At 38.9% G+C, this 25,871-nt stretch overlaps 1 protein-coding gene across 7 annotated transcripts in view; it reads left to right on the top strand.

Moving 5' to 3' along the window:
* Nucleotides 1-6,305: 6,305 nt before the first annotated feature.
* Nucleotides 6,306-25,871, top strand: part of Myef2 (myelin expression factor 2) — a 42,941-nt gene continuing 23,375 nt past the window's right edge. For 5 of the 7 annotated variants that reach the window (XM_021151903.2, XM_021151936.2, XM_021151926.2 and 2 more), the window contains exons 1-9: nucleotides 6,328-6,555; nucleotides 13,463-13,671; nucleotides 14,860-14,912; nucleotides 16,294-16,301; nucleotides 16,397-16,490; nucleotides 19,820-20,011; nucleotides 20,663-20,816; nucleotides 21,289-21,338; nucleotides 21,470-21,533. In XM_021151903.2, coding sequence (XP_021007562.1) covers nucleotides 6,422-6,555; nucleotides 13,463-13,671; nucleotides 14,860-14,912; nucleotides 16,294-16,301; nucleotides 16,397-16,490; nucleotides 19,820-20,011; nucleotides 20,663-20,816; nucleotides 21,289-21,338; nucleotides 21,470-21,533 — 958 coding nt within the window. In that variant the 5' untranslated portion in view covers nucleotides 6,328-6,421. Of the gene's footprint in view, nucleotides 6,556-13,462; nucleotides 13,672-14,859; nucleotides 14,913-16,293; nucleotides 16,302-16,396; nucleotides 16,491-19,819; nucleotides 20,012-20,662; nucleotides 20,817-21,288; nucleotides 21,339-21,469; nucleotides 21,534-25,871 lie in introns of all 7 variants that reach the window. The other 2 variants (XM_021151954.2, XM_021151946.2) reach the window with 1 other exon arrangement.

Genomic DNA, 25,871 nt, shown 5'->3' with positions numbered 1-25,871 from the left:
GTTTTATACTTGCTTTTCTCTGTATGTTTTGACTACCAAGTGAAAACCAAATAGCTAAGTCCACGTGCACAGCTGGACTGGGCAAGCTCTGAGATAGTGATCTGTTGCCCAGGGCACATTCACGAACTCCCCCTTTCCCCTTGGCTCATCTGGACTGCCTGGGCTATCTTGAACATTCCTATCTAGTGATTTTTTTTTTCCTGATCATTTTTTCATAACTCAATCTTCCCTTGTATTCTCCCTGTTATTTTTGTTCTTAGTCAAATATGTGAAGTCTAAATATATCATAAAGTACATTTGGTTTCCCCTGCTTCAGTTATGCTATCATTTGCCTTAGGCTTATAGATGACTTTGTAGTGGTTTTGACAAGTGGCTTGGAAATTGCACTGTGTATGACCTGTGACTAGTCAACATCGTCCTCATCCTTCCAACTTCACCTCCTTCAAAAATCCCTTTCCAGGTGCTTTCCAACCTCAATTCTGCCAATGAAGAGCAGTGTTGCAAGTTTCCCAGTAAGCAGAGGAGAAAGTATTTGTCCCAGCAGCTGCTGCAGGTAACTTGGTGGGTGTGGTGGTTTTGACTAGGAATGGCCCCATAGACTTATGTGTGCGTGAATGTCTAGCCCATAGGAAGTGGCACTGTTAGGAGAGGTAGCATTGTTGGAGGAAGTGTGGAAGTGTGCCTCAGTCTCTTCCTGCTGCTTGTTGAACTGTAGAACTCTCAGCTCCTTCTCCAGCACCAGCTCTGCCTTCAAGCTGTTATGCTTCTCACCATGATGATAGTGGACTCGACCTCTGAACTGTAAGCAGCCCCAGTGGAATGTTTTTCTTTATGAGTGCTGGGGTCATGGTGTCTCTTTGCAGCAATAGGAACCCTAAGACAGTGGGTCTGAGCACCAGCACCCTAGGTGTCTCCAGGCCTTCACAGCTCACAGAGACCAATACTGGTAGTTCCTCCTGATTTTTGCCCTTCCTAATTGTTTTAAACTCTAACAGTAACTCAACTTCTGTTCTTCCAGCCAAAGCGGTTGTCATGAAAGCATAAAGGTCTCTGCATGAGGCCTCTCCTCCTATAAAATATCTAAAGGATGAATCAGAAACTTTGCTTTTTTTTTCCCACCTGAAACAGAAATGAAAACAATGGAAATACATGCTATCAAGTTTATTTCTATTCACAATAATAGATTCCATATATCTTAACACACTTAAGCTGTGAACAAAATCCATTGACGTGAAATAGATTTAGTCTACTCTTCTGTAACGTATTAGGATAAGAAAAAAAATCACATTTGGAACACAGCTTCTTTGTGTTCTCAGAAAACACTTCCCAGAAGATTTCACCTCAGCGATGCTGGTCCCTTCTTAATCACTGCTAATTTCTTAGCTCCAGCTAACCAGCCTCAATTGTCCCAGTAGTCCTTCCTAGTTTTCACTCTTTAGCCAGAGCCACATGGCTGAAGCTGCCAAGGTCTGCTGCTTTCTGTGGCTGGAACATGGCTCCGCTTACTCTATTAACAGCTTTCTATTTTCCAACTCTCCACCTAAGCTTGGCTTTTCTGGAACTTGCTCTATAGGTTGACTTGAACTCAGAGATCTGCATGGCTCTGTCTTCTGTAATGCTGGGATTAAAGGCGTGCACCACCATGCCTGGAATTAAGCTTTTCTTCACCTAGAACCTGCTTTGTCCCTGGGTGGCCTTGAATTTAGAGATCTGTTTGGCTTTGTCTCCTGGGATTAAAGATCTATACCAGCATGCCTGGATCTAAATTTAGCTGGGTAGGATCTTGCCCCCAAAATCCCTTCATCTGTTATCTTCCAGAATATAGGATTCAGTTCCATTTCACTTCCTGGTGCCCCTTTAATACTTGAACAATATATTTTATATTTTTCCTTTCTAAGCTTGCTATGCTTGTTCAAAAGGCTCTCCATGAGACTTAACCAGAGAACAAAGTCTTTGTTGGGCTTTTTTGAGACTTCCTTTGTCAATGCAATTAATATGAATCTCTTTACCTTAGACTCAGGTAGACTCTTCACACAAGGGCAAAAAGAAGCCACATTCTTCAACAAAGTACCACAAAAACTGTCTCTAGGTCACATTGTGAAATTCTTCTCCACTGAAATCTCTCCGGCATGGTCTGCACAGTTCAGATCATTTCATATTCCTACTAGGTTAGCCCACTAAGCCCCATTTAAAGCATCCCACTGCTTTGCAAGGTCTCAAAATCCATATTCCTCCAAACAAAAGCATGGTCAGGCCTATCACAGTAATACTACAGTCCCTGGTACCCACTTCTGTCTTAGTTAAGGATTTACTGCTATGAACAGACACCATTACCAAGGCAACTCTTATAAGGACAACATTTAATTGGGGCTGGTTTATAGGTTCAGAGGTTCAGTCCATTATCATCAAGGTGGGAGCATGGCAGAATCCAGGCAGGCGTGGTGCAGAAGGAGCTGAGAGCTCTACATCTTCATCTGAAAGGCTGCTAGTGAAATACTGATTTCCAGGCAGCTAAACCCACACCTGCAGTGACACACCTACTCCAACAAGGCCATACTTTCTAGCAGTGCCACTCTTTGGGCCAAGCACATACAGACAATCACAAGTAGTTATCGTTATCGTGTATTTCCTATCAGGAAAGAAGATGAAGATGGTTGGTTTCATTTGTTATCCTCTCTATCAGCTTTTAAGGATTATCTTCAAATACTCAAGCAGCACAGGGATTGGTCCTGGCAACTTGTCATTCTAAAAACTTTACTTTCTGTCCCAAATACTGTAATTAAAGCTTGAAAACAGAGCCAAGCGGTGGTGGTGCACGCCTTTAATCCCAGCAGTTGGGAGGCAGAGGCAGGTGGATTTCTGAGTTCAAGGCCAGCCTTGAACTCCAGAGTGAGTTTCCAGGACAGCCAGGGCTGACAGAGAAACCCTGTCTCAAAAAACCAAACCAAACCAAAAAACGTAAACCAAACCAAAACAAAACCAAAGCTTGAGAACAATACTGTAATAATATAAATATTTCAATTAAAGACGACATCTAATACAAGGTAATTAATTTCCTTGGTACTCTTTAGAGTTTGGTTGCCAAACTGAGGACAGATAAATCTCTGTGCCTTTGGATGGAGGAAGCTGAATTCTTCCGTGTCCTAAGGAGAGGGAGTATGCCTTTCTGACAAGGGGAAGTGGGCAGGGCTCCCAGCAATCTAGTCTGGTTTGGCTTGGAGTTATTGAGTGACCAAGGTACAGGCAGGGTGACTTAAGCGAAGGAAGTAGAAAGTGGTTGAAATGTTTCTATTACCCAGTAATAAACACCTATATTTTCATTAGAGAAGGAACTGCAAACAGAGAAGTGCACAGTACTATGGAATATACTGTGTTAGACAGGAGCTCCACCACTGAGAAATAGCCTTAGACCTGTAAACTCTTTTTCAAGCTCCAAATAGCAAAGAACACTTACTAAGCGTTTCTCAACTCAGCCATTTCATTTGTCATGTCTCTAGGATGTACCCTGGGTACTTCATTTTCTTAAAAAGATTAAGAAGGCCCATCTGGTTACTGTTACTAGCAGGTGATAATAAAGGACAAAGTATGTTAAGGTAACAGTATGATAATAAGGTGGTGTTAAGCTATTAACAGAAAAGACTGGGTTTTGGAGTTACATTTCTAATATGTAAGAAGGCTTCCTTCCCTCTCTCACACATACATGCAGATATACATTCCAATTTTTAAAAAGAAAACTAAGTGGTCCTTTGACTTTCTTCCAGCAATATTATATTAGTTTATTTTCTATTGCTGTGATAAATCACCATGACCAAGGCAACTGACAGAGGAAAGAGTTTCTTTGGTTTTACAGTTGCAGAGGGATAGGCGCAGTCATGCTGGGGAGGCGTGGCAGCAGGCAGCTGGCATTTGGAGCAGCAAACTGAGAGCGGGTATCTTGCAGGAAGCAGAGACACACTTGATTGTGTTCATACAAAGTGAACTGGGAATGGCATGCATCTTTAAACGCTCAAAGCCTACCCCTAGTGACATACTTCCTCCAAAAGGCTACATCTCCTAAGACTCTCAAGGCAGCACTGCCAACTAGGTTCTAAGTGGGGTCCACGTGTTCAAAGCACTACAAATATATTTTGTGTAATTGTGGAGGATAACGATTTTGCAGTAGGAACCATGGGGGAGGGTGGGGGACACTTCATCTGTTACCTAAGAGTTTTTCAATGTGCACACATAAGCTGGAAAAAAAAAATCCCAGTGAGGGGATTAAATTCTCCTTTGTCGATTTTGCTATCCTTAAATATGCTGTCAACAGCATGAAGAAGGAAAGGGTCATCTCCTCTAGGAGCCCCTCAGTGACCCTCAGTTATGATAACCCTTAGCTCTTTATGAATTCACAAGATCGGGGCTAAAGGGTAGGCAGAGAGCCATTTATCTTAGGCACACAATTTAAATCCTGCTTGGTTGTGGGTTGTCCTGATACTGTTTGTATTCTGATGTTAATTCTGCTTCCTCCAGAGGGGTTGCCCCCAAGAAGCTTGGATCAAGTACTCAGGTTCACTCATGCGAACCTTCTCCTCATTTTAACTGTCAATAAAGGCTAGAGCCTGTTTTTGGGCAGTGGTGGGATAGGCGGACCAGGAGATCTCTGAGAATGGGCACAAGTAGGGAAGAGGGAGGACAAGAGGAGGAGAGAAGAAGGAAGACAGTGAGGACATAGCCATGTTGGAGCAGAACCACATGGCCAGGAGAAACCACAAGTAGCAAGGGGTCTTATAGCTGGGGAATAAGCTAGTATACTACCCAATCTAGACTTATATCTTATACAATAACTGGATTGCATGGTTTTTTTTTTTTTTTTTTTTTTTTTTACATAGTCTTATTGGGGTTGGAAATTCCAAAACACTGCCCCCCAAAGCTCAGTCATTAAGAATAGCTCTTTTAATGGGATATTTAAATTGGCATACTCTGGAGTATGGGTAAGTCTCGTGTGTGTGTTTAATTAAATTGTGCTTTTAGCTCGATTACAGCTCTCGAATAGTGCTGTTTCCCAAAGTCCTCCTCCAGCGGAGCTCTAGTGTCCCTTCCGAACCTTCTATTATGGTTTGGTCACGATGAACTCTTGAAAAGTGTTGAAATGTGAAAAAGGTTTTTGCAGGAATCTACTAGTCCAGGACTGTCAGATCGAGTTTTTTTTTTTTTTTTTTTTTTTTTTTTGGTGAAATTCAATGGTAACAAAAGAATACATGGAATAATGAATACTTTGAAATCTGGGGTTGGGTTGGGGTGGGGTGGGTTAATCTGGTTTCTCCTTGACTGAAACCCCAGGGGAGCCTTAAGAGATAGACTGTGATACTGTAGCGCTTGGCCCTAGACGAAGTGTTTTCTTTACATCTGTACCCTGCAGGGAAGGAACTGCTGTCTTTACCTGAAGAGAAGTGGAGAACTGAAATGCCTCAGCCGAGGAGAAAGCCTGATTGTCTCCGCCACATTCCAGCACCTGTCTGCTAACTGCAACCATTAGGCCCCAGGGGAGACAGTACAGAAACACAAATCAAACATATCTGTGGTGTTTAGGACACTATGTGGGTAGAGCACCAAAAAGCAGAATTTTGTAGATCAATCTCATCTCTAATAAAGTGTGTCTGCCCTATGCTGTTCACTTTTTTTTTTTAAGAAGGAAACGTTTGAGGTCTTTGCATTCTTTTCAACTGAAAAAGGCCATTTTAGTGTGAAGTGTAATTATGACACTCAGTCTTGTATAAGACTTCTTTTAAAACAATTATTATTTTTTTCATGTGTGCGTGTGGTTTGCCTGCATGTATATCTGTGCACCACAGACATACCAGCGCCTATGGAGTCAGAAGAGGTCGTTAGAGTTCCTGTATGTGGGTGCTGGGAACCGAACCAGGGTCCTTGGCAAGAGCAGCAAGTTATCCTAACTGCTGAACTCTTCCAGCCTCCTTGTACAGGTTTTCTTAAGAAAATGATGGACTGTCCAATTCGATAGCTGCCCCGAGAATGTAAAAACTTCGACCTCTTAGCTGATTGCTAAGGTCTACAGAAATCTTCAGCCCTCAAAGAATGTGGTCAATTTGGTGACTTGTCCTCAGCTACGGGTGCTCGCTGGCGGGTTCGTAGAGCATCCACCCGCAGAGATGGAGCTGCTGTAGTCCTCGCATCCAAACGCCCGGTCCCCGAGGACCCCCAACTCTGCGCCCCCAGGCAGCCCGCGCTTCCTCCGCAGGTGGCCGCGCCGGAGCCCCGCCCCCACTCACTCCCCAAGTCGCGGGGCCTCGTCCGCTCTCGCGAGATCCCGGCCGCCGAGCGCTCGGGGCCTTTTCAAATCGCGATCCGTTACCGCTTCTCCGGCCGCCGCCATTGTAGCGCTCGGAGCCCTCATCGCGGCCGAGGCGGAGCCCGCGGCGGGATGGCCGATGCGGACAAGCCCGAGGCGGCCGCGGGTGACGACGGCTCGCAGCAGCAACCGGCTGAGCCGCGGCGAGACACGCACCCCGGCGAGCCCGAGAAACCGCCGCGCAGCAGCGCCAACGGCGTTAAAATGTATTGTCTCCCCCGGGCGGCCGGGCGGGAGGGCGGCCGGGCAGGGCGGGAGGCGCGGGCGGCCCCGGGGCGGGAGCAGGTGCGGCGCGGGCGGCCCCGGCCTCGGGCGCGCGGAAAAACGGTCCCCTTTAAAAGGCCCGAGGCTAGCCTCATCCTCGGGGAGGACCCAGGGATGACATCATCGGTCCTTTCCCCTCCCGGCCCGGTTCCGAGCCCCGGTGAGGGCCGCGTGTGCGGTGGTGGCTTCCAAAGTGTTAGAGCTCACCGAACCCATTGTGTTCCTCTTGATTGGCTTTTGAAAAAGGAGGACTTGGTCTCCTCCACCCACCCGGTTGATGGTTGTCGGCCGTGGAGACTGGTTTATTTATTTTTTTAAAACACAAACTCAGTGTGTAGTGGCCTTCATTTTACTATAATTCACTTACGATATAATTACATTACTGAAGTATAAATCTGAATTTGGCAAAACTGGGAACGCAACCCAGGGCCTCGTGCAGTCTCCAGGCAGGCGCTAGGCCACAAAATGACACCCCCCACTCCACAGAATACCGTGCTTTTTTTTTTTTTTTTTTTTAAAGAAGAAAACCCAAGGGCTGAAGGTTGGATCTGTCATCTGTGTCTGTAGAGAATTCAGTCGACGTTAATCCATAAGATCTTAAGTTGTAAGACAGTAGGATAGGGGCAGATTGTGCTCGGCTGTCCTTGTCACGTGGGGTGATGTGAAGGCAAACATTTATTTTCCTATGGCTTATTCTGTAAAAACTGAAGTTGAAAATAATGTCGGTAATTTGTTAAAACACCCTCCACCTCTCAAGTCTGCCTCGGTAGAAAGCAGTGAACAGATGCTCGTATTAAGTTAGAAAAGGTAAAATGTCTTTCTGGCTTTTGTGTGGAAATCCTTGAGGCAGTGATTTGGACCAGTTTGTTGAAACCCGCTGAATTGATTTGGTTGCAAACTAGATGGGGTAGTGCTCCTCAGCTTCTCTATGACAGTCTTGCTCTTAGGATGACGACATCATTGGATATTTTTTCTTAACCACTGACAACGTATTTAAGAGGAATTACTCCAGTTCTCTGGGGCCTGTCCTGAGCTTTAGAAGTTCAGTGTTTGCTGTTTGCCTGATGCCTATATTCATTTTTGAAATGATATATGATCTATGTGGAGAGGCACCTTAAGAGCGTTCCATTAGGCAGAGCCCGTTGTGTTACCTTTGAGTTGGCTAGGGATACCATTAAATATGGACATTCGTCTCCCTACCCACCTGGTGACTTTTGAACAGGAAGCACCTTGTGAGCAGAACAGAATTTTGCAGGTATCAGATTTGCAGGGCTTGAAAGTCAGTGCAGTTTGTCATGGATGGAGAGTGTGCGTGCACCAACCATTGAGACATCAGAAAGCAAGGAAAGCCTATCTCTTATGCCTGCCAGATCGTGGGCTTTTTCAGAGATTTGCTATTAAAAATAGAAAAAAAAAAGTGGAGTGACGGTAACAATACAGTCAGCCTCTGTGTCTTTGGATTCTGTATCCATGGAGTTAATGGTGAATTGGAAATAGCCATATTGTATGTATATGGAAAGTAAGCATACATGATGCATGCATTGTTTTAGGTATGATAAGTAAGGCAGAGAGTGAAGTGTGTGTGAGTTGTGCTTACGTCCTGTGCACACTGTGTTTTGGGAAAGGGTTGGAGTATCTGGACTCTAGCTGTGGGGTGGGATGGGGCTGAGGGATGACAGGGATGTATTACTAATGTGTACCTACTAGTGAGTGTGCCACTGGTTTTTTTTCCTGAAGAAAATAATCACTAAATCTTATAATGTTGGTATTTGTGAATCTTAGACCCAAAAATACAGTGTCTACAGTTGCATTGCAGGATGGGAAAAGAGGTGAGAAAGAACCATTTTCTAATTTAAGGAGAGAAAATATGGGGCAATTGTTAACAGTAAATACAGGTTGTTTCCTTATTCTAATTCGTTCTTCCCATATTTTTTCAGAGTTGAGTAGAGACCAATGTACTCTAGGTAGTCACAATGAATACTTAGGGACTTGACTCTTAAGTGAGTCTACAGTGAACCTGTGGGGGTGGTTGACAACCTGTGGGGTGGTAGAAACTTTGGGCTGATTACCATGCTTTTAATCATAAGTCATTAAAAGAAATTTGATAACCAGACATTGCTTTACAACATCCACTGCTTCAAAGTGAGCCATGTGCTGCTATTGGGATTGGAGCAGCTTGTATTAATCCAGTCACAGCAGACAGAGGGGGCTGTCCTTTTCATCCTTGCACCTTAAATTTTAAAGGTTCACTGAGTATCCATTGAAGAAATACAGGAAGAAATTTTGAGATCCTGAGACTTATGGAAAAGATTTAGTTGGCTTGTTCATCTCTAGACAGGAATTAAAGATCCTGTTTTCTTTGTCTACACTGAAGTGTTTTGGAAGGAAAGCAGTAACTATTTTGTGACTCTTCATTAGTCTTGTATGATTACAGATGTATTTATATTGTGCTATTTATAAAATATTCAACACTAGGGTAGGATGAAGTGATTAAAAGCATCGGTTTTATCATGAGTGAAGGTCACAACCATGATGTTTTGATTTGCTATTATACAATGATTATTGTAATTGAACTAATTAATATACCTATGAGCTCATGTAGCTAGCATCTTTTGTAACTGTTCCAAACATTTTACTACACATTGTCTCCAGAACTTGGTTACTCGAAGTTTGTATACTTAGGCAGACATCTCATTAGACTTGTGGTAATGATCACTATACCCTGAGGCTTTGAGTTTTGTTGTTGATGTCATGCAGTATTTGGTTTTCTGTGTCTGGCTTACTTCACTTAGCACACTGTCCTTCAGGTTGCTGTAACTGGCAGGCTTTCCTTCTGAACGCTGACTCTCTCTCTCTCTATGTCCCTCTGTCTGTCCACCTGTGTGTGTGTGTACATCTGGAATATATGCATGCCCATTCCCACCCTCCTTTAATTAGTCTTTGATCAGTAAGCAGACTTTTAGTTCCGTTCCTTATCTTAGTTATTATAAAAAATATAGTGACTATGAGTTCAGATATTGAGATGGTTTTATTTCTTTTGTTAAATACAAAAAATGGAATTGCTAGGTTATTTTATAGTTTGGTTTTTTAAAAAGAAATCTTTTAGTTTTTCTCTGGTCAGTCTTTAAGTAAACAAAGAAAATAATGCTAGTAATGTATTTTGTAATGAATTGTCTAGAGTATTGTAAGCAAATGCTTATTACAGTCATGTAACCTTCATTCCGCCAGGTGAAGAATAGAGGAACTTAGTGACGACTTGAGATTCTATGTGTTTTCACAGTGAATTCATCCGAGGTGAGAGTAGACTGAGGGGTATCTTCTTACCTGACTTCCCACTGGAGGCTTTCCGTGAACTCATTGACAGCACATTGTTATGCAGATGGTTCTTCCTAGGAATGAAAAAGAAAGGTTTGTTCCGGCTGCTGGAGCTAGGAACCAGAGAAGAGAGAGGCCTTATAGATTTTGGCTGCTTGTTTCTATTCTCAGAAATGCCACTTTATTCACAAGGAGGCACATTCTAGAACAATTGAGAAGACTCCTTTCAGATCATGCCTTATTCTTATAAAAGAATAAGGTTGATAGAGAAGATGTCCCTGTCAAAATCTGAATAGCTGGTGAAGCAAGTTTGGTTCTAGTGTTTCTTTCTAGATTACAGGAGCATTTCTCACAGATGGTGCCAGAGTATGGATTCTGTTTGCTTTTGAGATAGGGTCTAATCTAAGCCCTGACTAACTTGTTGCTTTTTAGTTCAGACTGGCCTTTTGCTTGTCTCTGACTGTTGGCATTACAGGCATGGATCACCATTTTCAGTGAGTTTGGGTTTGTGTCTGTATGTTTCTGTGTGTATGCACACATGTATATTTTCTTAGAGGTTTTCTCATTGAACCTAAATCTCACTGATTCGGGTAGCTTGGCTGACCAGTAGAGTTCAGGAATCCGCCATTCTTCCCCATTCCCCATCCCTACAAGAGTTCCAGGTTTGTATTCCCATGCCCGGCTTTTTATGTTGATGCTGGGGATCCTAACCTTGGCACTCAGCTTTGCAAAGTGAGCAGTTTACCAACTGAGCTATCCTCCCAACCTCCAGAGTGTGGGTCCTGACTGACAGTTGAAAATTACGACTTGTCCAGCAGATGGTATGGTTCCTTGCCATTCTAGATACAGTGTAGATAGATAGCATAGAAGACAGGTTTTATTCTAGATACAGTGTAGATAGCATAGAAGACAGGTTTTATTCTAGATACAGTGTAGATAGATAGCATAGAAGACAGGTTTTATTCTTACAGACTTTATGCGCTTTATCTGTGGCAGTGTGGTCACCTGCTCAGGAGAGTGCTGTGACATTTTCCTTCTAATCCTAGCACTTGGGAGGCAGAGGCAGGTGGATTTCTGAGTTTGAGGCCAGCCTGGTCTACAGAGTGAGTTTCAGGACAGCCAGGGCTATACAGAGAAACCCTGTCTCGAAAAACCAAAAACAAACAAAAAAAAGAAGTTTGTTTATAGCCTTCTAGAATTGCTCAGCTTAGAATTTATAGCCTGGATTATGAAATTTGGTTTGTTGTTAGAATAATCCATGAAGTTTTTAAGAAATCTGTTTTCTTAATTACTCATAGATTTTGACTCGTTAAAGTTTATTAAAAAATGCTTTTAAGTTAACTTGTTAATGAATTACTTGAGGTTGACTAAAGCAACCCCTGAGTTAAATCTGCTGTTGTTTCTGTAATAAGCTTGCTTTTGCGTCCTAGGGAGATAGCAAGTTGAAAAGGTGCTTTCCTCACTTGGGCCTGCGTTTGCTCTCCAGAACCATGTGCAGATATTGAGCATGTATGTCCTTGTGATTTTAGCGCTTGGGAGGAGGAGACAGGATTCTTGGGCTCATCTACTTGGTGAGCTTCAGTTTGAAGACAAACACTATGTCAAAAGACAGGAATGACATTCCTGAGACTGTCCCCTGCTCTCCATACATATGCTCACAGACATGCCTGTGCACCTGCACACACACATGCACCTGCATACTGCTTTAAAAATATAAATTGTAGTTTTAAATATAAGTCCAGATTCTTATCTGTAGGGATTACTTTAGGTATATACCCATATCTTATTTATTTCTGTATTAGTATATGGCATCATAATAGTTGTATTTTGATTGAAGTCTTATAAATTAATTTTTCCAATTAGGTCCACTGAAAAAGACTGCTGCTGCTGTGTTTAATTTTTCCTCTCTCTTTAACTCCAGCCTTTCGTTATAGATAGTATTACTGATAAAACAGACATAGTTCTGACATGTCCTATCCTTTGTTCAACATGAACATATATAAGGATGTCTTTTAAATATTTCTGTGTTTATCTAAGTAGGAAATAGATAAAACTCAACATACAGTGTATTAAATAGGCAGATAGATGTGCTGTAATTTTGATTCTGGTTTTAAGGGAAAGAAAAAATTCTAGGGAAAATTTGTTATTCTATAAATAAAAGTTTTTCAGATAATCATTTATTCATCTCTTTACTTCTTTTGTGGCTAGTGTGGGGTGGGTAGGAGGGTGGGGGCAGAGTCTTAACTATATAGCTCTGGCTTGGCTGGCTGCCTTATAACTTAATATATGGACCAGGCAGTCTTGAAACTTGTGGTAATCTTGCATCTGTCTCCTAGTGCTGGAATTATAAGTATGTGCCACCATTTTTTTTTTTTGCAGTAGCTATTTTATTTTATTTTATTTTATAGAGACAAAGTCTTGCTTTTGTAGCCAAGGCTTGCTTCCAATGCATGATGCTCCTGCTTTACCATCTCAGGTGCTAAGATTACAGGTGTGTGGCATTGCACCTGGCACATCTAGGTTTTTTTTATTTTTTATTTTTTTTATTACGTATTTTCCTCAATTACATTTCCAATGCTATCCCAAAAGTCCCCCATACCCCCCCCCACTCCCCTACCCACTCATTCCCACTTTTTGGCCCTGGCTTTCCCCTGTACTGGGGCATATAAAGTTTGCGTGTCCAATGGGCCTCTCTTTCCAGTGATGGCCTACTAGGCCATCTTTTGATACATATGCAGCTAGAGTCAAGAGACCATTTTTATAATATGAGCTAGCTTTTAATATTTAATTTAGTTAAGACAGTTTTAAGAATATTTATTATATTCACATTTGTGTGGGTATATGTGTATGTGTGTGAGCCATGACGTTCATATTGATATCAGAGGACAATCTATATACTCAATTCTCTCTTTCCATCTTTAACATGGGTTCTGGTTTTGAACTCAGGTCATCAGGTTCCTGTAGTAAGTGCCCTTGTGGTGGTCGAAATTGGACTTTAGAGTTGAATAAAGCTCAGAAAGTTAATTCTTCCCTAAGTGAGATACTGAGATAACTCACATGCTCCCTCCATAGGGTCTATTAATATTTATTAAATAGTATCCATCATGGGAAAATTGTGTTTGGGGATGCTTGCAAGTATTTTTTTAATAAATTATTTTTAAAAAGATTTATTTATTTTATGTATGAGTACACTGTCACTGTCTTTAGACACACCAGAAGAGGACATCAGATTCCATTAGAGATGGTTGTGAGCCACCATGTGGTTGTTGGGAATTGAACTCAGGACCTCTGGAAGAGCAGTCAGTGCTCTTAATCGTTTCTCAAGCCTTACAAGTATTAACGCAGAAGGAAAATGTCTGCTGTCAACTGAGAAATTAAAAGGCTTGGACAGTATGGAGCTCTCAGGCCGACTCCCTGCTTCTTTGCTGAGTTCTACCTTAATTGAGAATTTTGTGAAGTGACAGATGTGAGTGATTAATACAGAGTTCTTAGAAGATCAACTAAAGATGCTTTTGTTTGTCTTCTAATTCACAGGGAGAATGATGAGTCAGTGAAGGAAGAAAAATCTGATTTAAAAGAAAAGTCTACAGGAAATAAGAAGGCCAATCGGTTTCATCCTTATTCAAAAGATAAGAATTCGGGCACTGGAGAAAAGAAAGGTCCAAATCGGAACAGAGTGTTCATTAGCAACATACCCTATGACATGAAATGGCAGGCTATTAAAGATTTGATGAGAGAAAAAGGTAACAATGTCTTCAGTAACTTACTGTTGTGCTCTTTGTATAGAAAGGAGAGGAAGTAAGCAGACTTTATTCCTCTTAGCCACACAGACTCAAAACAGAGAGAGAGAGAGAGAGAGACTTTTCTTTCTTGACATGTGAATTAATCTTTTCTTTTTCCTTCCACTTGGCAATTTCATTACAAGGAAGTATGGATAAATTGAAGTATTTTTCTTTTTGCCATTTTAGTGGGATAGTGAAGCCAGCATCTGCATGCCACCAAGAATTTCGTTAAAGTGATTGCTTTGTCTTGTTGAAGTTTTTAAAAATAGATTTTAAAAGGACTATTGCATTAGTTAAGCAATGCATTTAGCTTGTTAATGTATGTATAAAAAGGTTGATTTTTTTCCCCCAAAGATGTTTTTGGTGGAGTCTGGAATCTGGCTGTGGAATTCATTTTGCTTGCCTTGTCACGCCTGCCATGCTGCTGTCCTCGCAGTTCTGTATAAATGTGTCACTGCTGCTGCAGTTCTGTTTTCAGAATAACTGAAAACTTCATCTTCTACACATGCTTGGTTTTGGGGGAAAACAATGTCAATACTTGATCTTGTAAAAGTTCTGTTAGTTCTTGAAAAATTGAGGTTCAACAGTCCTGCAAACTATCTATTTGGCTTTGAGGGTGATCTTCTAATAATTTTTTAATTGCATTGGTGTATCTGTTGTAAGGTGACAACTATGACTGGTTTTACTCACTGACTTAGAAGTGTGTGGCTGGCTGTGAAGCATTACTTAGTTTACTGATGGCAAACATGATTGAAGACATTCAGGTAGGAAGTCACCTTAAAACAGCTGTTGTGTGTAGGCTGACCACAGTTACCTGAAAAGTGCTAATGTTGTTAATATGACAGGCTGAGGACCATTTGTATGTATATGTGCATTTGTTCACCACCATACCATGCTGGCCAAGTACGATCTGCAGTATGAAGCAGGTTAATATGGTTGTTAGCTTTTTTTAGAGAATGTGGATGAGGAAATTTCTGAAAATTAGTTAAATTTCTATAGCTATTGATAGGAGGTATGTTGATCTGGTCCTGATTGCTGGTGAATAATAGGTGCTTTTCTGTAGAGTTGTGCACAGGTGTGCAGTAAAGCAAGATACTGGTGTTTAAATGTATTGTTTCTTGGTATCTTCCTTTTGTATGTCTTATGTAGTTGGTGAGGTTACATACGTGGAGCTCTTTAAGGATGCGGAAGGAAAATCAAGGGTAAGTGCTGTGGGCCATAATCTGCTCGAGGTGTAAAAGTTCCTCAGCAGCTTACTTTTGTATAATACTCTACCAGACTTGGACACTTAAGTTTCATTTTGTTTTACTTTAAGATTTGAGGTTTTATCTGAGCAAGTCTGACATATGCCAACCAAACTAGCTACCTGAAAGGGATGGGTTTTGTAAATGCTCCTAAGGGGCATTCATTTTTCTAATGCTTTAAGGTATGCTTTTTCTTAGCTAATAAAATTTTAATATTGCTTTTTGTTGTATTTTGATGACTTCAGGGATATTTTAAAAGTCACCGAATTGATAATATTCCCTAAGAGTTTCATGAGAGGCCTGTGGCTTAAAGGTGTTAATTTAGAATATAATTTTGAAACTTTTATTGAAAAGCTTAATTTGTTAGCCTGCAGGATCATGTAAGAGGCAGTGCTCTGACCAATTGGTATGAATGATGTCTATGACTAAGTTGACCTGGAAGGCTGATGATAGATTCTGATTTAGCAGCATGAGTATACCGAAGATTATAACGGAAAGATCTCTAGCAGCGTCTCATCATATTTACAAAATGGTTGGGTACATGAGAAATATAAATTTTGTCATCATATTCAAGTGGCACCTTGAACAATAACCTCAGGAATTATTTAAAAAAAAATGATTCTGTAAGTTTCTTTAACATGGTTAATTTGTTTTACATGCTTCCAGTTAGATGCTTCTAAATTGTGTACAGCCAGTTTTAATCTAATAGATAACTTTATTAAAAGTAAAATTGATGGGGGCTGGAGAGATGGCTCATCAGTTAAGAGCACTGGCTGCTCTTACAGAGGACTTAGGCTCAATTCTAGCACCACATGGCAGCTCACAACCATCTGGAACTCAAGTTCCAAGAGATCTAACACCCTCTTCTGGCCTCTGGGCACCAGACTCACACACTGCGTATAGCCATACATGCAGGCAAATGATATACATAACAAAAGAACATTGAAAATTCATATTTATTTGCTACTTTAATTAGATTTAAAAAGTTGTGCGTACTATATCTTGAAATCTTTACTACTGTGTAAGAGAATATTGGAGCCTTCAGTTTCTTCCTTCACTTACTGTTGACTGAATTCATACAGTGGTACTAGTTTTAATTTTAAGAAAAGTCACCTGAAAGTAAAATGTACTACAAGCTTGTAACATGCTAGATGGATTTAAAAATTTGTTGAAAATGCATGGTCACTTGCCTGTTACATTCTGGAGGTGTAAAAGAAAAATAAAATGTATTCTTGATTACTTTTTAACGACTTAAAGATTAGAGTTTTCCATTAAATTCATCTACTGACCTAAAATGTTTTTTTTCTCTTTGCATATATTGATAATCTACCGGATACAGGGTTGTGGGTAAGAATTTTTAAAAATTATCTTACGTTAAATTAATCTTGTGATTGGGAATAAGAAATCTTTGTACATAAGTGTTTCTATTTTCCTCTATTAAGCGTGGTTGAATTCAAAGATGAAGAATTTGTAAAGAAAGCATTAGAAACTATGAACAAATATGACCTTAGTGGAAGGCCTTTGAATATTAAAGAGGTAAGTTTTTTGTATTTGTAATTTAAATATTTAATTTTATGAACATGCTTCCTTTGTTTTTCTTTTTCTTTCATTTTTTTCTCATGTAGTTAAATGACTACTTTTTTAAAGAATTGTAGCTTGTGATTATTTTACTTAAGAGATGATTTGCTATTAATCCATAAGTTATTCTTTATATTTATTTAGCTTCTAGTTACAGATAGATAGAAGTCCTCAATTTAAAATAAAAATCAGGACCCAAAAATTTAAAGATGACAAACTTAAGGTTCAGACTTTATTTGCTATATAAACATTTTCAATTTTTAGACTTTGAGAATTCAATAGGTATTGTAGTTGATTACAGAGTGTTTGGAAATATACATAACTTGTGAATTTGAATAAGATTGGTATTCATCTTTAATAAAATTTAGATTTTGTAAGACTAGAATGTAAAAAGCATTATAGCTTACTGAGGTGTGTAAGGAACTTAGAGTAATCTACAATGGGGCTTGTAGTATAAATAGATTGACAAATGAGCAGAACGTACTTTACACACTAGTACTTAAAGGAGTGGTTCATCTTGGTAATAATTAGTTTGAGTAATACTCAGTTTCCTGGGCTGTTTTTCGTGGGCTCTTTTGTTTTATGTTGTTTTGCCATATTAGTTTGATCATAGGCCAAACTATAAACCTGTATTGAAAGAAATGCGCAGTGTTATTTTGGGTCTGATATGTTGAGCTAATACTGATGCTATTCGTTGACTGGCATTCAACAAGAGAACAGTGGTTTTTGAGTTGTAATTTATTCTTTTCTGGACAAGTGATAATACTTATGAAGTATTCTCTAGACTTAATTTATTTTAATGCCACTAACACCTAATGTGACTTTTATGAAGATTAAGTGTGATAAATAAGTTATAGCTCACTCTCTGTCACTAGAAAAGCTAAATGACCCAGGAAGAACAAATCACATAACCTTTGTTAAGTTTCCTTGTCACTGAGATAGGAGGAGACATACTAGAAATCTCTGTTAGTGTCAAAGTGTTACTAGTTACTATACTAGTGATGTGATGGAAGGCTGTTGGCACAGTGCTTAAAATAGTCCAACTCTATCATAAATGTTAGCTGTAAAAACTATTCTTGTTAGTGATTGTTGGTATCTTGTTCTTTAGTGTGATGATAAGCTTCCGTGCCTTCGTACCAAAAATATCATGTATCCTACATTCTTTACTGGAATTAACTTCAAATTAAAGAGATTGGCAGAGATTTGGTAGGGAATGTTTAAATTTTGTTGTTTGACTAGTCATTTATTTGGTGCATTTATGCATGTCAGGACTTAACTTGAGAAATGTACAGTGTCCTAAAGAATTTGTCCCAATTTATAATTTTCTAATAATTTGGTAATCATAATTTGCTAATTTATAATCTTGTTTCTGTTCAAAGGAACCAAATATTATAATAAAAGCTCCATAGAGATGCTATGGACACTAAGCATACTATTTTTTTAGTATCTTTCTGATTTTAATGGACAAAATTGACTGGTGTTAGAGGTTAGGTTATGTGATTGTGTTTCTGTAAGTTGCAGCATATTGAAGAGCTCAGATCGATTGTTGAGACCCCAGAGTAAAGGGTTAGGATGCCTCTGTTTTTAACTATTTTAGATGGGGAAATGGGGTCAAATTTAGTTTTACTAAATAATGAGTGATTTATTTAACTCTTAGCTAATGTTCAACAATGACAGTCATTTTCCAGGGAATATCTGATTTACAAATCAGTGGCTGGTAAAACTGCTGAGGACTGCTTGCATAGTTCTCTAATGAAGATGCATTTACAGTGTTCCCTAGCAGCTTTTTAGTATTCTATCCAGTTATATGAAGATCAGTAGGAATCGTACATATATTAGTAGGCCCACTAATAACATTAGCAGTTAGTGATTGGCAGGCTGGACAGCAAGGGGAAACAGGAATAAAAACTAAGATTACATATGGTGTGTGTGTGTGTGTGTAAAATATATATTGTGTTAACATGTGACAAAACACACACTATTAACTATTAATACAAACAACTGTTCTAAAAATTAGTTATAGTTAGTGTAATCAAGGTTACCCCCTACAAGCATGCCCAGAAGTCATCCCCCTGCCTCCACGACAACTAACAGAATGAGTCTCAACTAACAAACGGAATGAGCACTAAGCATCCTGACTACTTACTATAAAGTCTTGCCACATTCTTTGGTAACATGTATTCACCTCTGTAATCTTTTTAATTCCTTTATCATGAAGAAACACACCGGAGTCCAGCGTACATTTATTCTGACATTCACTTTTTTCCTTTTGTCCTTTTAGCTATGCTGGAGAATTTATTAAAGTCATCTTTCCTTATTTGCTTTTTTAAAACAATATCTACAGACTGAGATAGCAGAGAAGTTTTTGATGAATATTTTCTCTGAGAATTTCATACAATGTATTTTGATCATTTTATCCTTTTCTCCCTCAGCTCCTCCCAGATCCATTCCTACATTCTCACCCTCCCAACTCTTTGTGTTCCTCCCAAATAGCTTTTAAAACCTGAGTCCACTCATTCTTCTCTCTCTCTCTCTCTGGGTGTGGGGGAGAGGGGTGGCATCATCCTCTGTTACATGGTTAACCTGCCAGGGAACACACCTTTAAAGAAAACTGGCTCTTTCTTTCCCAGAAGCCATCAACTGCCAGTAGATGCCTCATAGGTAGGAGCTCTGAGTCCCTTTTCCCTCCATGTTAGAATGTTGGCTAGTCTGATGCTGTGTAGGCAAGCATAAATGCTGTTAATGAGTTCATGAATGAGAAAGTAGAATTTTTGGCATGATCATTTGCCTACACATGATGGTCCTCTTAATGTAATTTTATTTGTGCTTTGTTGTTGATCTTCTACCTAATAGAAGCACATTTGTACTTCGATTTGTTTTAATAAAGGATATTTCTTTTAAAAGTTAACGAACTTAAATATATTTGCTATAATTCTTTACTTGGACACTTGGCATTTTGTTATCCCCTTTTCCCATCACAAGTCCTTTTCATTGTTCAGGAAGCTAAGAGATTATACAATGAGTCAGGAGTGACGTTAGCCAGTGATAATAAACTTTCCTCTATCTCAGTCTACCTGAGTTTATAGCAGTGTGTTCTTGTAGTGAGAGGGTCAATCTACAGGATTTTATGGATTCACTTTCTGGATAAAAATAACAAAAACCCTTAGTCCTCACGGATGTTAATAGTTTGGTCCAGCTGGGTTAGCTGCTGTCCAACTTTAAGCCGCTTGAATTGTATATATTCACTGATGTATTTGCTAGCAGTTAACATTCACTACACATTATAGGATCCTGATGGAGAAAATGCTCGCCGGGCACTGCAGCGAACAGGAACATCATTTCAAGGATCACATGCCTCCGATGTGGGATCTGGGTTGGTGAATTTACCACCTTCCATTCTCAATAATCCAAACATTCCTCCTGAGGTTATCAGCAATTTGCAGGCTGGTAGACTTGGTTCCACAATTTTTGTTGCTAATGTAAGTTTAAGCTTTAGTTTAAGCTTTTGTTGCTTGGATACTTAACCCTTATCATGAGATTATTTTGTTAGGTATGTGCTGATAGGTTTGTAGATCATTATTTTTAACTTAATAGACAAAAGTCATAAATATGTTAAAATCAAGCTTAATTTATATATGTAATTTAAAGTTAGACTTTAAATACAGGTAGCGTTTTTAACTCAACTAGAAATCATAGACATTGAACAGTTTTTCTTAAGTCAGTTCTGTGTGTTCTTTATTTTGGTAGTTGAATTTTATTCTTGTAGTCCTCGTGTTTGTAAAAGTCTGTTGTGGTTGCTTTGCCATTTGTTTTATGCTCTTGAAAGTCTTGTGAAATGAACAGTGTTTTCCAAAACCTGATTTTTCCGTAGTTATAATAGATGCCTAAGTTTCCCATGTGCAGAACAGGATTGAGGAATTGAAAGATGATGTGAGTTTAAATGAAGATACAAAACAAGATAGATGTAGCTGAACTGATTTTAAACAAGACCTTTTTTATTTCAACACTGTTGGTATATTGTTGAACAAGAATTACAGTTTATAGATTTATGAGGTTAAAAGAGATAATTTGTTTTTACAATGAGAGAGGGCCATTTGTTAGGAATTTAACTTTATGCATTCTATGTTAAGCTTGACTTCAAAGTTGGTTGGAAGAAATTAAAGGAAGTGTTCAGCATAGCTGGAACTGTGAAGCGGGCTGATATTAAAGAAGACAAGGATGGCAAGAGCAGAGGCATGGGCACTGTCACTTTTGAGCAGGCAATTGAAGCAGTCCAAGCAATTTGTATCCTGATTGTATTTAGCATTAAATATCATTGGTCAGGCTTGATACCTCTGTACAGTTGTTGTTTATGTTATGTAATGTGACCTCATTTAGAAATGGAGGCTTTTGTCTACAGCAGGAAACCTTGTTGTTTCTTGAGGACTAGAGTCACTCACTTAAACTGGAATTGATTGGCCACAGTGTTCAGGGCTGATAGGAGCTTGTTTTCTGCTGATCCTTCCTGCTGCTAGACAGTGTGTGCGCGTTCATGTCCTTTAACACTTAACTCCCTTGTGCATCAGTGTAGTTGCTGTTGGTAAAACCTAGTTAATTTTGGTTAATGAACTTATAAATCAAACTGAGAGACTAGTTGGTATGAATAAAGTCTAATGATGTTAAGATAGTAGAAAAAGTTTTAGACTCTTTAAATATGATAATTTGTCTGTACAATTTTACAGTCATCTTAACTGGCTTTCCTTGACTGAATCAACAGCCATGTTCAATGGGCAGTTTTTATTTGATAGACCTATGCATGTGAAAATGGTGAGTTCCCACTTCTCATTTCAACCTTAGTTACTAATTGCTTCAGATCTCTTCCTAACATAATAGCTCTGGTTAGCTGTTTTTAAACTATATGTATAATAAACTTCTTTTTTTTTTCTTTTTGCAATAAGGATGACAAATCTGTCCCTCATGAAGACTACCGTTCACATGATAGTAAGACATCACAGTTACCACGTAAGTAAAAACCCTTGTTAGAAAACAGCTTTCTTTCTCTTCATTATGTATAAGAAGAAGTCTGTTTTGATGCTTCCATTGAAGTTCACTCTGAGATTAGTTTGGGGATTTGGACAGTGTGACGCTTCTGATTATGGAAAGACTGGAAAGAAATATGGGACTTTTAAATTTATTTTTTCGCCTACTAGTTATGAGTTCAGATGTATTTGGTGAGTTCATATATAAGAAGGGAGGAGATCCCTATAATTTTACCATAGATATCCACTACTTTTAAAAACATTTTTATGTATATTCTTTCTTTCTCTCTATGTATGTGCATTTAACTAGTTTCAGACTACTATATAAATTATTTAGCGGTTGAGCTTAACATTAAATTGCAATCATCTTTCCATGTTGAAAATTCTTTCCAGATATCTTTATTAGTTTTCTATAATCGTTTTACTGTTAACATGTTTTACATGTGTCTTAGTCAGGGTTTCTATTCCTGCACAAACATCATGACCAAGAAACAAGTTGGGGAGGAAAGGGTTTATTCAGCTTACACTTCCACACTGCTGTTCATCACCAAGGAAGTCAGGACTGGAACTCAAGCAGGTCAGAAAGCAGGAACTGATGCAGAGGCTATGGAGGGATGTTCTTTACTGGCTTGCTTCCTCTGGCTTGCTCAGCCTGCTCTCTTATAGAAGGAAGATTACCAGCCCAGAGATGGTCCCACCCACAAGGGGCCTTTCCCCCTTGATCACTAATTGAGAAAATGCCTTACAGTTGGGTCTCATGGAGGCATTTCCTCAACTGAAGCTCCTTTCTCTGTGATAACTCCAGCTGTGTCAAGTTGACACAAAACTAGCCAGTACAACATGTTTTAATCTTTATTTCTTTACTAGCCAACAGTGTGATGCAATTTCATGAAAGTATTTCTTAAATTCATAGAGATTGAACTTTTACTGTACCTCACAGCCAAGTTAATATCTCTTGAACATTTAAGACCAGTTAGCCTGCTGTCCCATCATGTACTCAGCCTAAGTTTAACCTGTCTTTAAGAGAACAATATAATAACCAAGCTCTCTATGTGTTGGCTCTCCGTGCAGTCAACCTTTACAACATAACCTACCTTTTTGTTTGTTTTTTAAAGATTTATTTATCTGTCTATTTATTTTATTTATTTATACGAGTACACTGTAGCTGTCTTCAGACACTCCAGGAGAGGGCATCGGATCCCATTACAGATGGCTGTGAGCCATCATATGGTTGCTGGGAATTGAACTTAGGGCCTCTGGAAGAGCAGCCAGTGCTCTTAACCGCTGAGCCATCTCTCCAGCCCAACATAACCTACCTTTAATCTTAAGTTATCTACTACTCTTCCATGCCCCGATCCAGAATAATAAATGTGTGTATATTGTGGTAATTATTTGTTGAAAACAGCCAACAGGTTGAAAGGGGCCTTAAATATTCACCATAAATGTTGGAAGCAGCATAAGATATAGCTTGGTAATGTCTGTATGCAGCATTTTTTACTATTCTGGGTAAAAGTTCTGTTACAGATTTCTGAAGAAATTTTTATCCTTTCCTATGCTATGTTTCTGTGTGTTTGATAAATACAGGACAGAGCTCTATGTTAGAGAGAGGCAGACATAGGGACAATCAGACATCTGAACACTATTCAGGCAGTCACAGACACATACAATAGACAGACTGTAGATAGTTCAGTAACCACAAATTACAGGCAGATGGAAGATACAAAGACAAAAGTGGAAAATTCAAATTTGGGTTCAGTCTTAGTCAAATTAATCTAAGAGGAGGGCTGTTTTTATTCCTTAATGTGAAAATGATGTATTTTGGTGCATCTGAGATTATCTTAAATTACCCAGTACAAAAGAGTAAATTATACTTTTCATAGAGAAATATTTTCTTTAGATGTTCTGAGTCAAGTTTAGTGGCACAGGCCTGTGGTACTTAACAGACTAAGGCAGGAAACTCTAAAGTTCAAGTCTAAGGCTTGCCTCACCTGTAGAGTGAGTTCCAAGGCAGCCTGGATAACGTAATGAGACCTGTCTCAAACTGAAGTATAAAGGCTGGAGATGGATTAAGTGATAGGAGTTCTCGCCTACGGTGGATAAGTCCCTGGGTCTAGCCTTAGCACCAAAAGCAAGCTGACGTTAGAGTAGTGCTGGTATACTTTAGTGATAGAACCCTTGATTAGCATGCATTAGATCCTGAATTCAGTCCGAGCACTGAAAACAAATCCTGGAGGAGTAGATTTATTTAGATTTCCAGAATGTCAATATATGCCCACTAATTACTCTATTCCAAAGCATTACAAAACAGTAATATAAGCAGTCCATGTTTACTGTTGCTCTTGGAACATTACTGTACATTGTTGTTTGTGTTCTTTTATTATTATTATTAATTTTTTAATGAAATATTTTTAACATGCAAATAAAAGTAAAATTATAACTTTCATATGCTGTATGTTTATTAGATTTTTAAAAATTAAATAAAATGTTACAGGTAGACCTGAGATGCCCCACCTCCATATTCACCTTTCAGTGTGTTCCTCACCTAGAGGGGACAAAACATGAATATATTTGTTAAGAAGATTTTAGTAATTACATATCCATAAACACAAATAGCTTTCCTGAATTAAAATTCAGTGTGATGCCATATGTTATTTCATAGTTGGCTGTGTTTTGTTCCTGGTTCTTTTTTATTGATAAAGCTGGTAGCTTCATTTTAATTGATACTTAATATATTTTTCTGTTCTTTAGATTAATTTGCATTTTAAATTGTTCACTGGAAAGAGAGGCCCATTGGACTTGCCAACTTTATATGCCCCAATACAGGGGGATGCCAGGGCCAAGGGGTGGGGTGGGTGGGTGGGGGACTGGGGTGGGGAGTGTATTGGGGACTTTTTGGATAGCATTGGAAATGTAATTGAGGAAAATACCTAATTAAAAAAAATAAAAAAATAAATTGTTAGAAATAATAGTTACATATGTGCGGGGTGGCCTAGGTCCTGCCTGTGAATGTTCTTTGGTTGGTGGTTCAGACTCTTGAGAGCCCCAAGGGTCCAGGTTAGTGAACTGTTAGGTTTCCTGTGGAGTTCCTATCTTCTTCAGGGCCTGAAATCCTTCCTCCTAGTCTTCCATAAAAGTCCCCAAGCTCTATCCACTGTTTGGTTGTGGATATACCTCCCCTTCCACCCCAACATGCCTCAGTGTTGAACTTTAATTAGCATAGCATTGACTTAAATATTTACTATATTCATAGTTCTGTTTCCTCTTCATGAAGATTTTATTTTAATTATATATGTGTGTGTGGGGTGGTGGTGGAGGGGGGAGTTGGTATATGTGAGTTCAGTCCCTACAGAGACCAGAGGAGGATGTTGGATCTTCTGGTGCTGGAGTTGCAGGTGTTTGTTAGCTGTACAGTGTGGGTGCTGGGAATCAAACTTGGCTCTGTGCAAAGGCACAGCTAAGATGTCTTTCCAGCCCAATACACTGTCTTCATTTAGTGGCTCATTATCTCTGGATACTTGTCACTTTGTAAATGTTTTTGAAGAATGGGTTTTGTTGCCAGTATATTTTATCATTTCTTTCCTTCCTTTTTCTTTAGGTTTAGTCTCATTTTTTTGCCCTAACTCTGAGTTGGATATGTTTTCTACTGGTTGTCAGCCTCTCCTTTTTAATATAAGCAATTAGGATTGTAAATTTAGCTACTGTACATAGGTTCTTCTATGGACTTTCTTAGTACAGTTTTGTGTTTATAAATTATCAACCACTACAGTTATTCTTGAGTCTTGTATATTTGAAAATAAAAGTTTTGAATTTCCAAATTCATGAGCTCTTTACTTCATACTGGTTTTTAACTTAGATTCAATGTGGTGAACCGTACAACATGGTTTATATGATTATGATTCATCGTGTGACATTCTTAGAATTTCATTGTGGGTGGCCTACCCATAGGTCTATTTTTATAAGTCTTTTATATTTACTAAGTTTGTTGTGATTGTCTTGTATCCTTTCTCTTTATATAATTTTATCTATTTGGGTTATCAGTTACTGGTAAGTGTTTAATGGTAAATTTTTTTCAGTATATTGATAGATTTAGTCACTTTTTTCTTGTTGAAAATATTTTTAAATATTTTAAGTTAGCAAGTATATCCAAGATTAGAATTGTCTTTCCTGGTGAAACAAGTAATTTATTACAGGGTGATTTTGTAATTACCTTAAGTCCTTGTATAATGCTAAGTATAATAATTTTGTATTGTTTCTTTTTTTTTTTTTTTTTTTTTTATTCGAGACAGGGTTTCTCTGTGTAGTCCTGGCTGTCCTGGAACTC

The sequence above is a fragment of the Mus caroli genome, chromosome 2, assembly GCF_900094665.2.
Source record: "Mus caroli chromosome 2, CAROLI_EIJ_v1.1, whole genome shotgun sequence".
In the NCBI taxonomy this organism is placed as follows: Eukaryota; Metazoa; Chordata; class Mammalia; order Rodentia; family Muridae; genus Mus; species Mus caroli.
The sequence above is the reverse complement of the archived record's forward strand: the minus strand, read 5'-3'. Positions and strand labels throughout refer to the sequence as shown.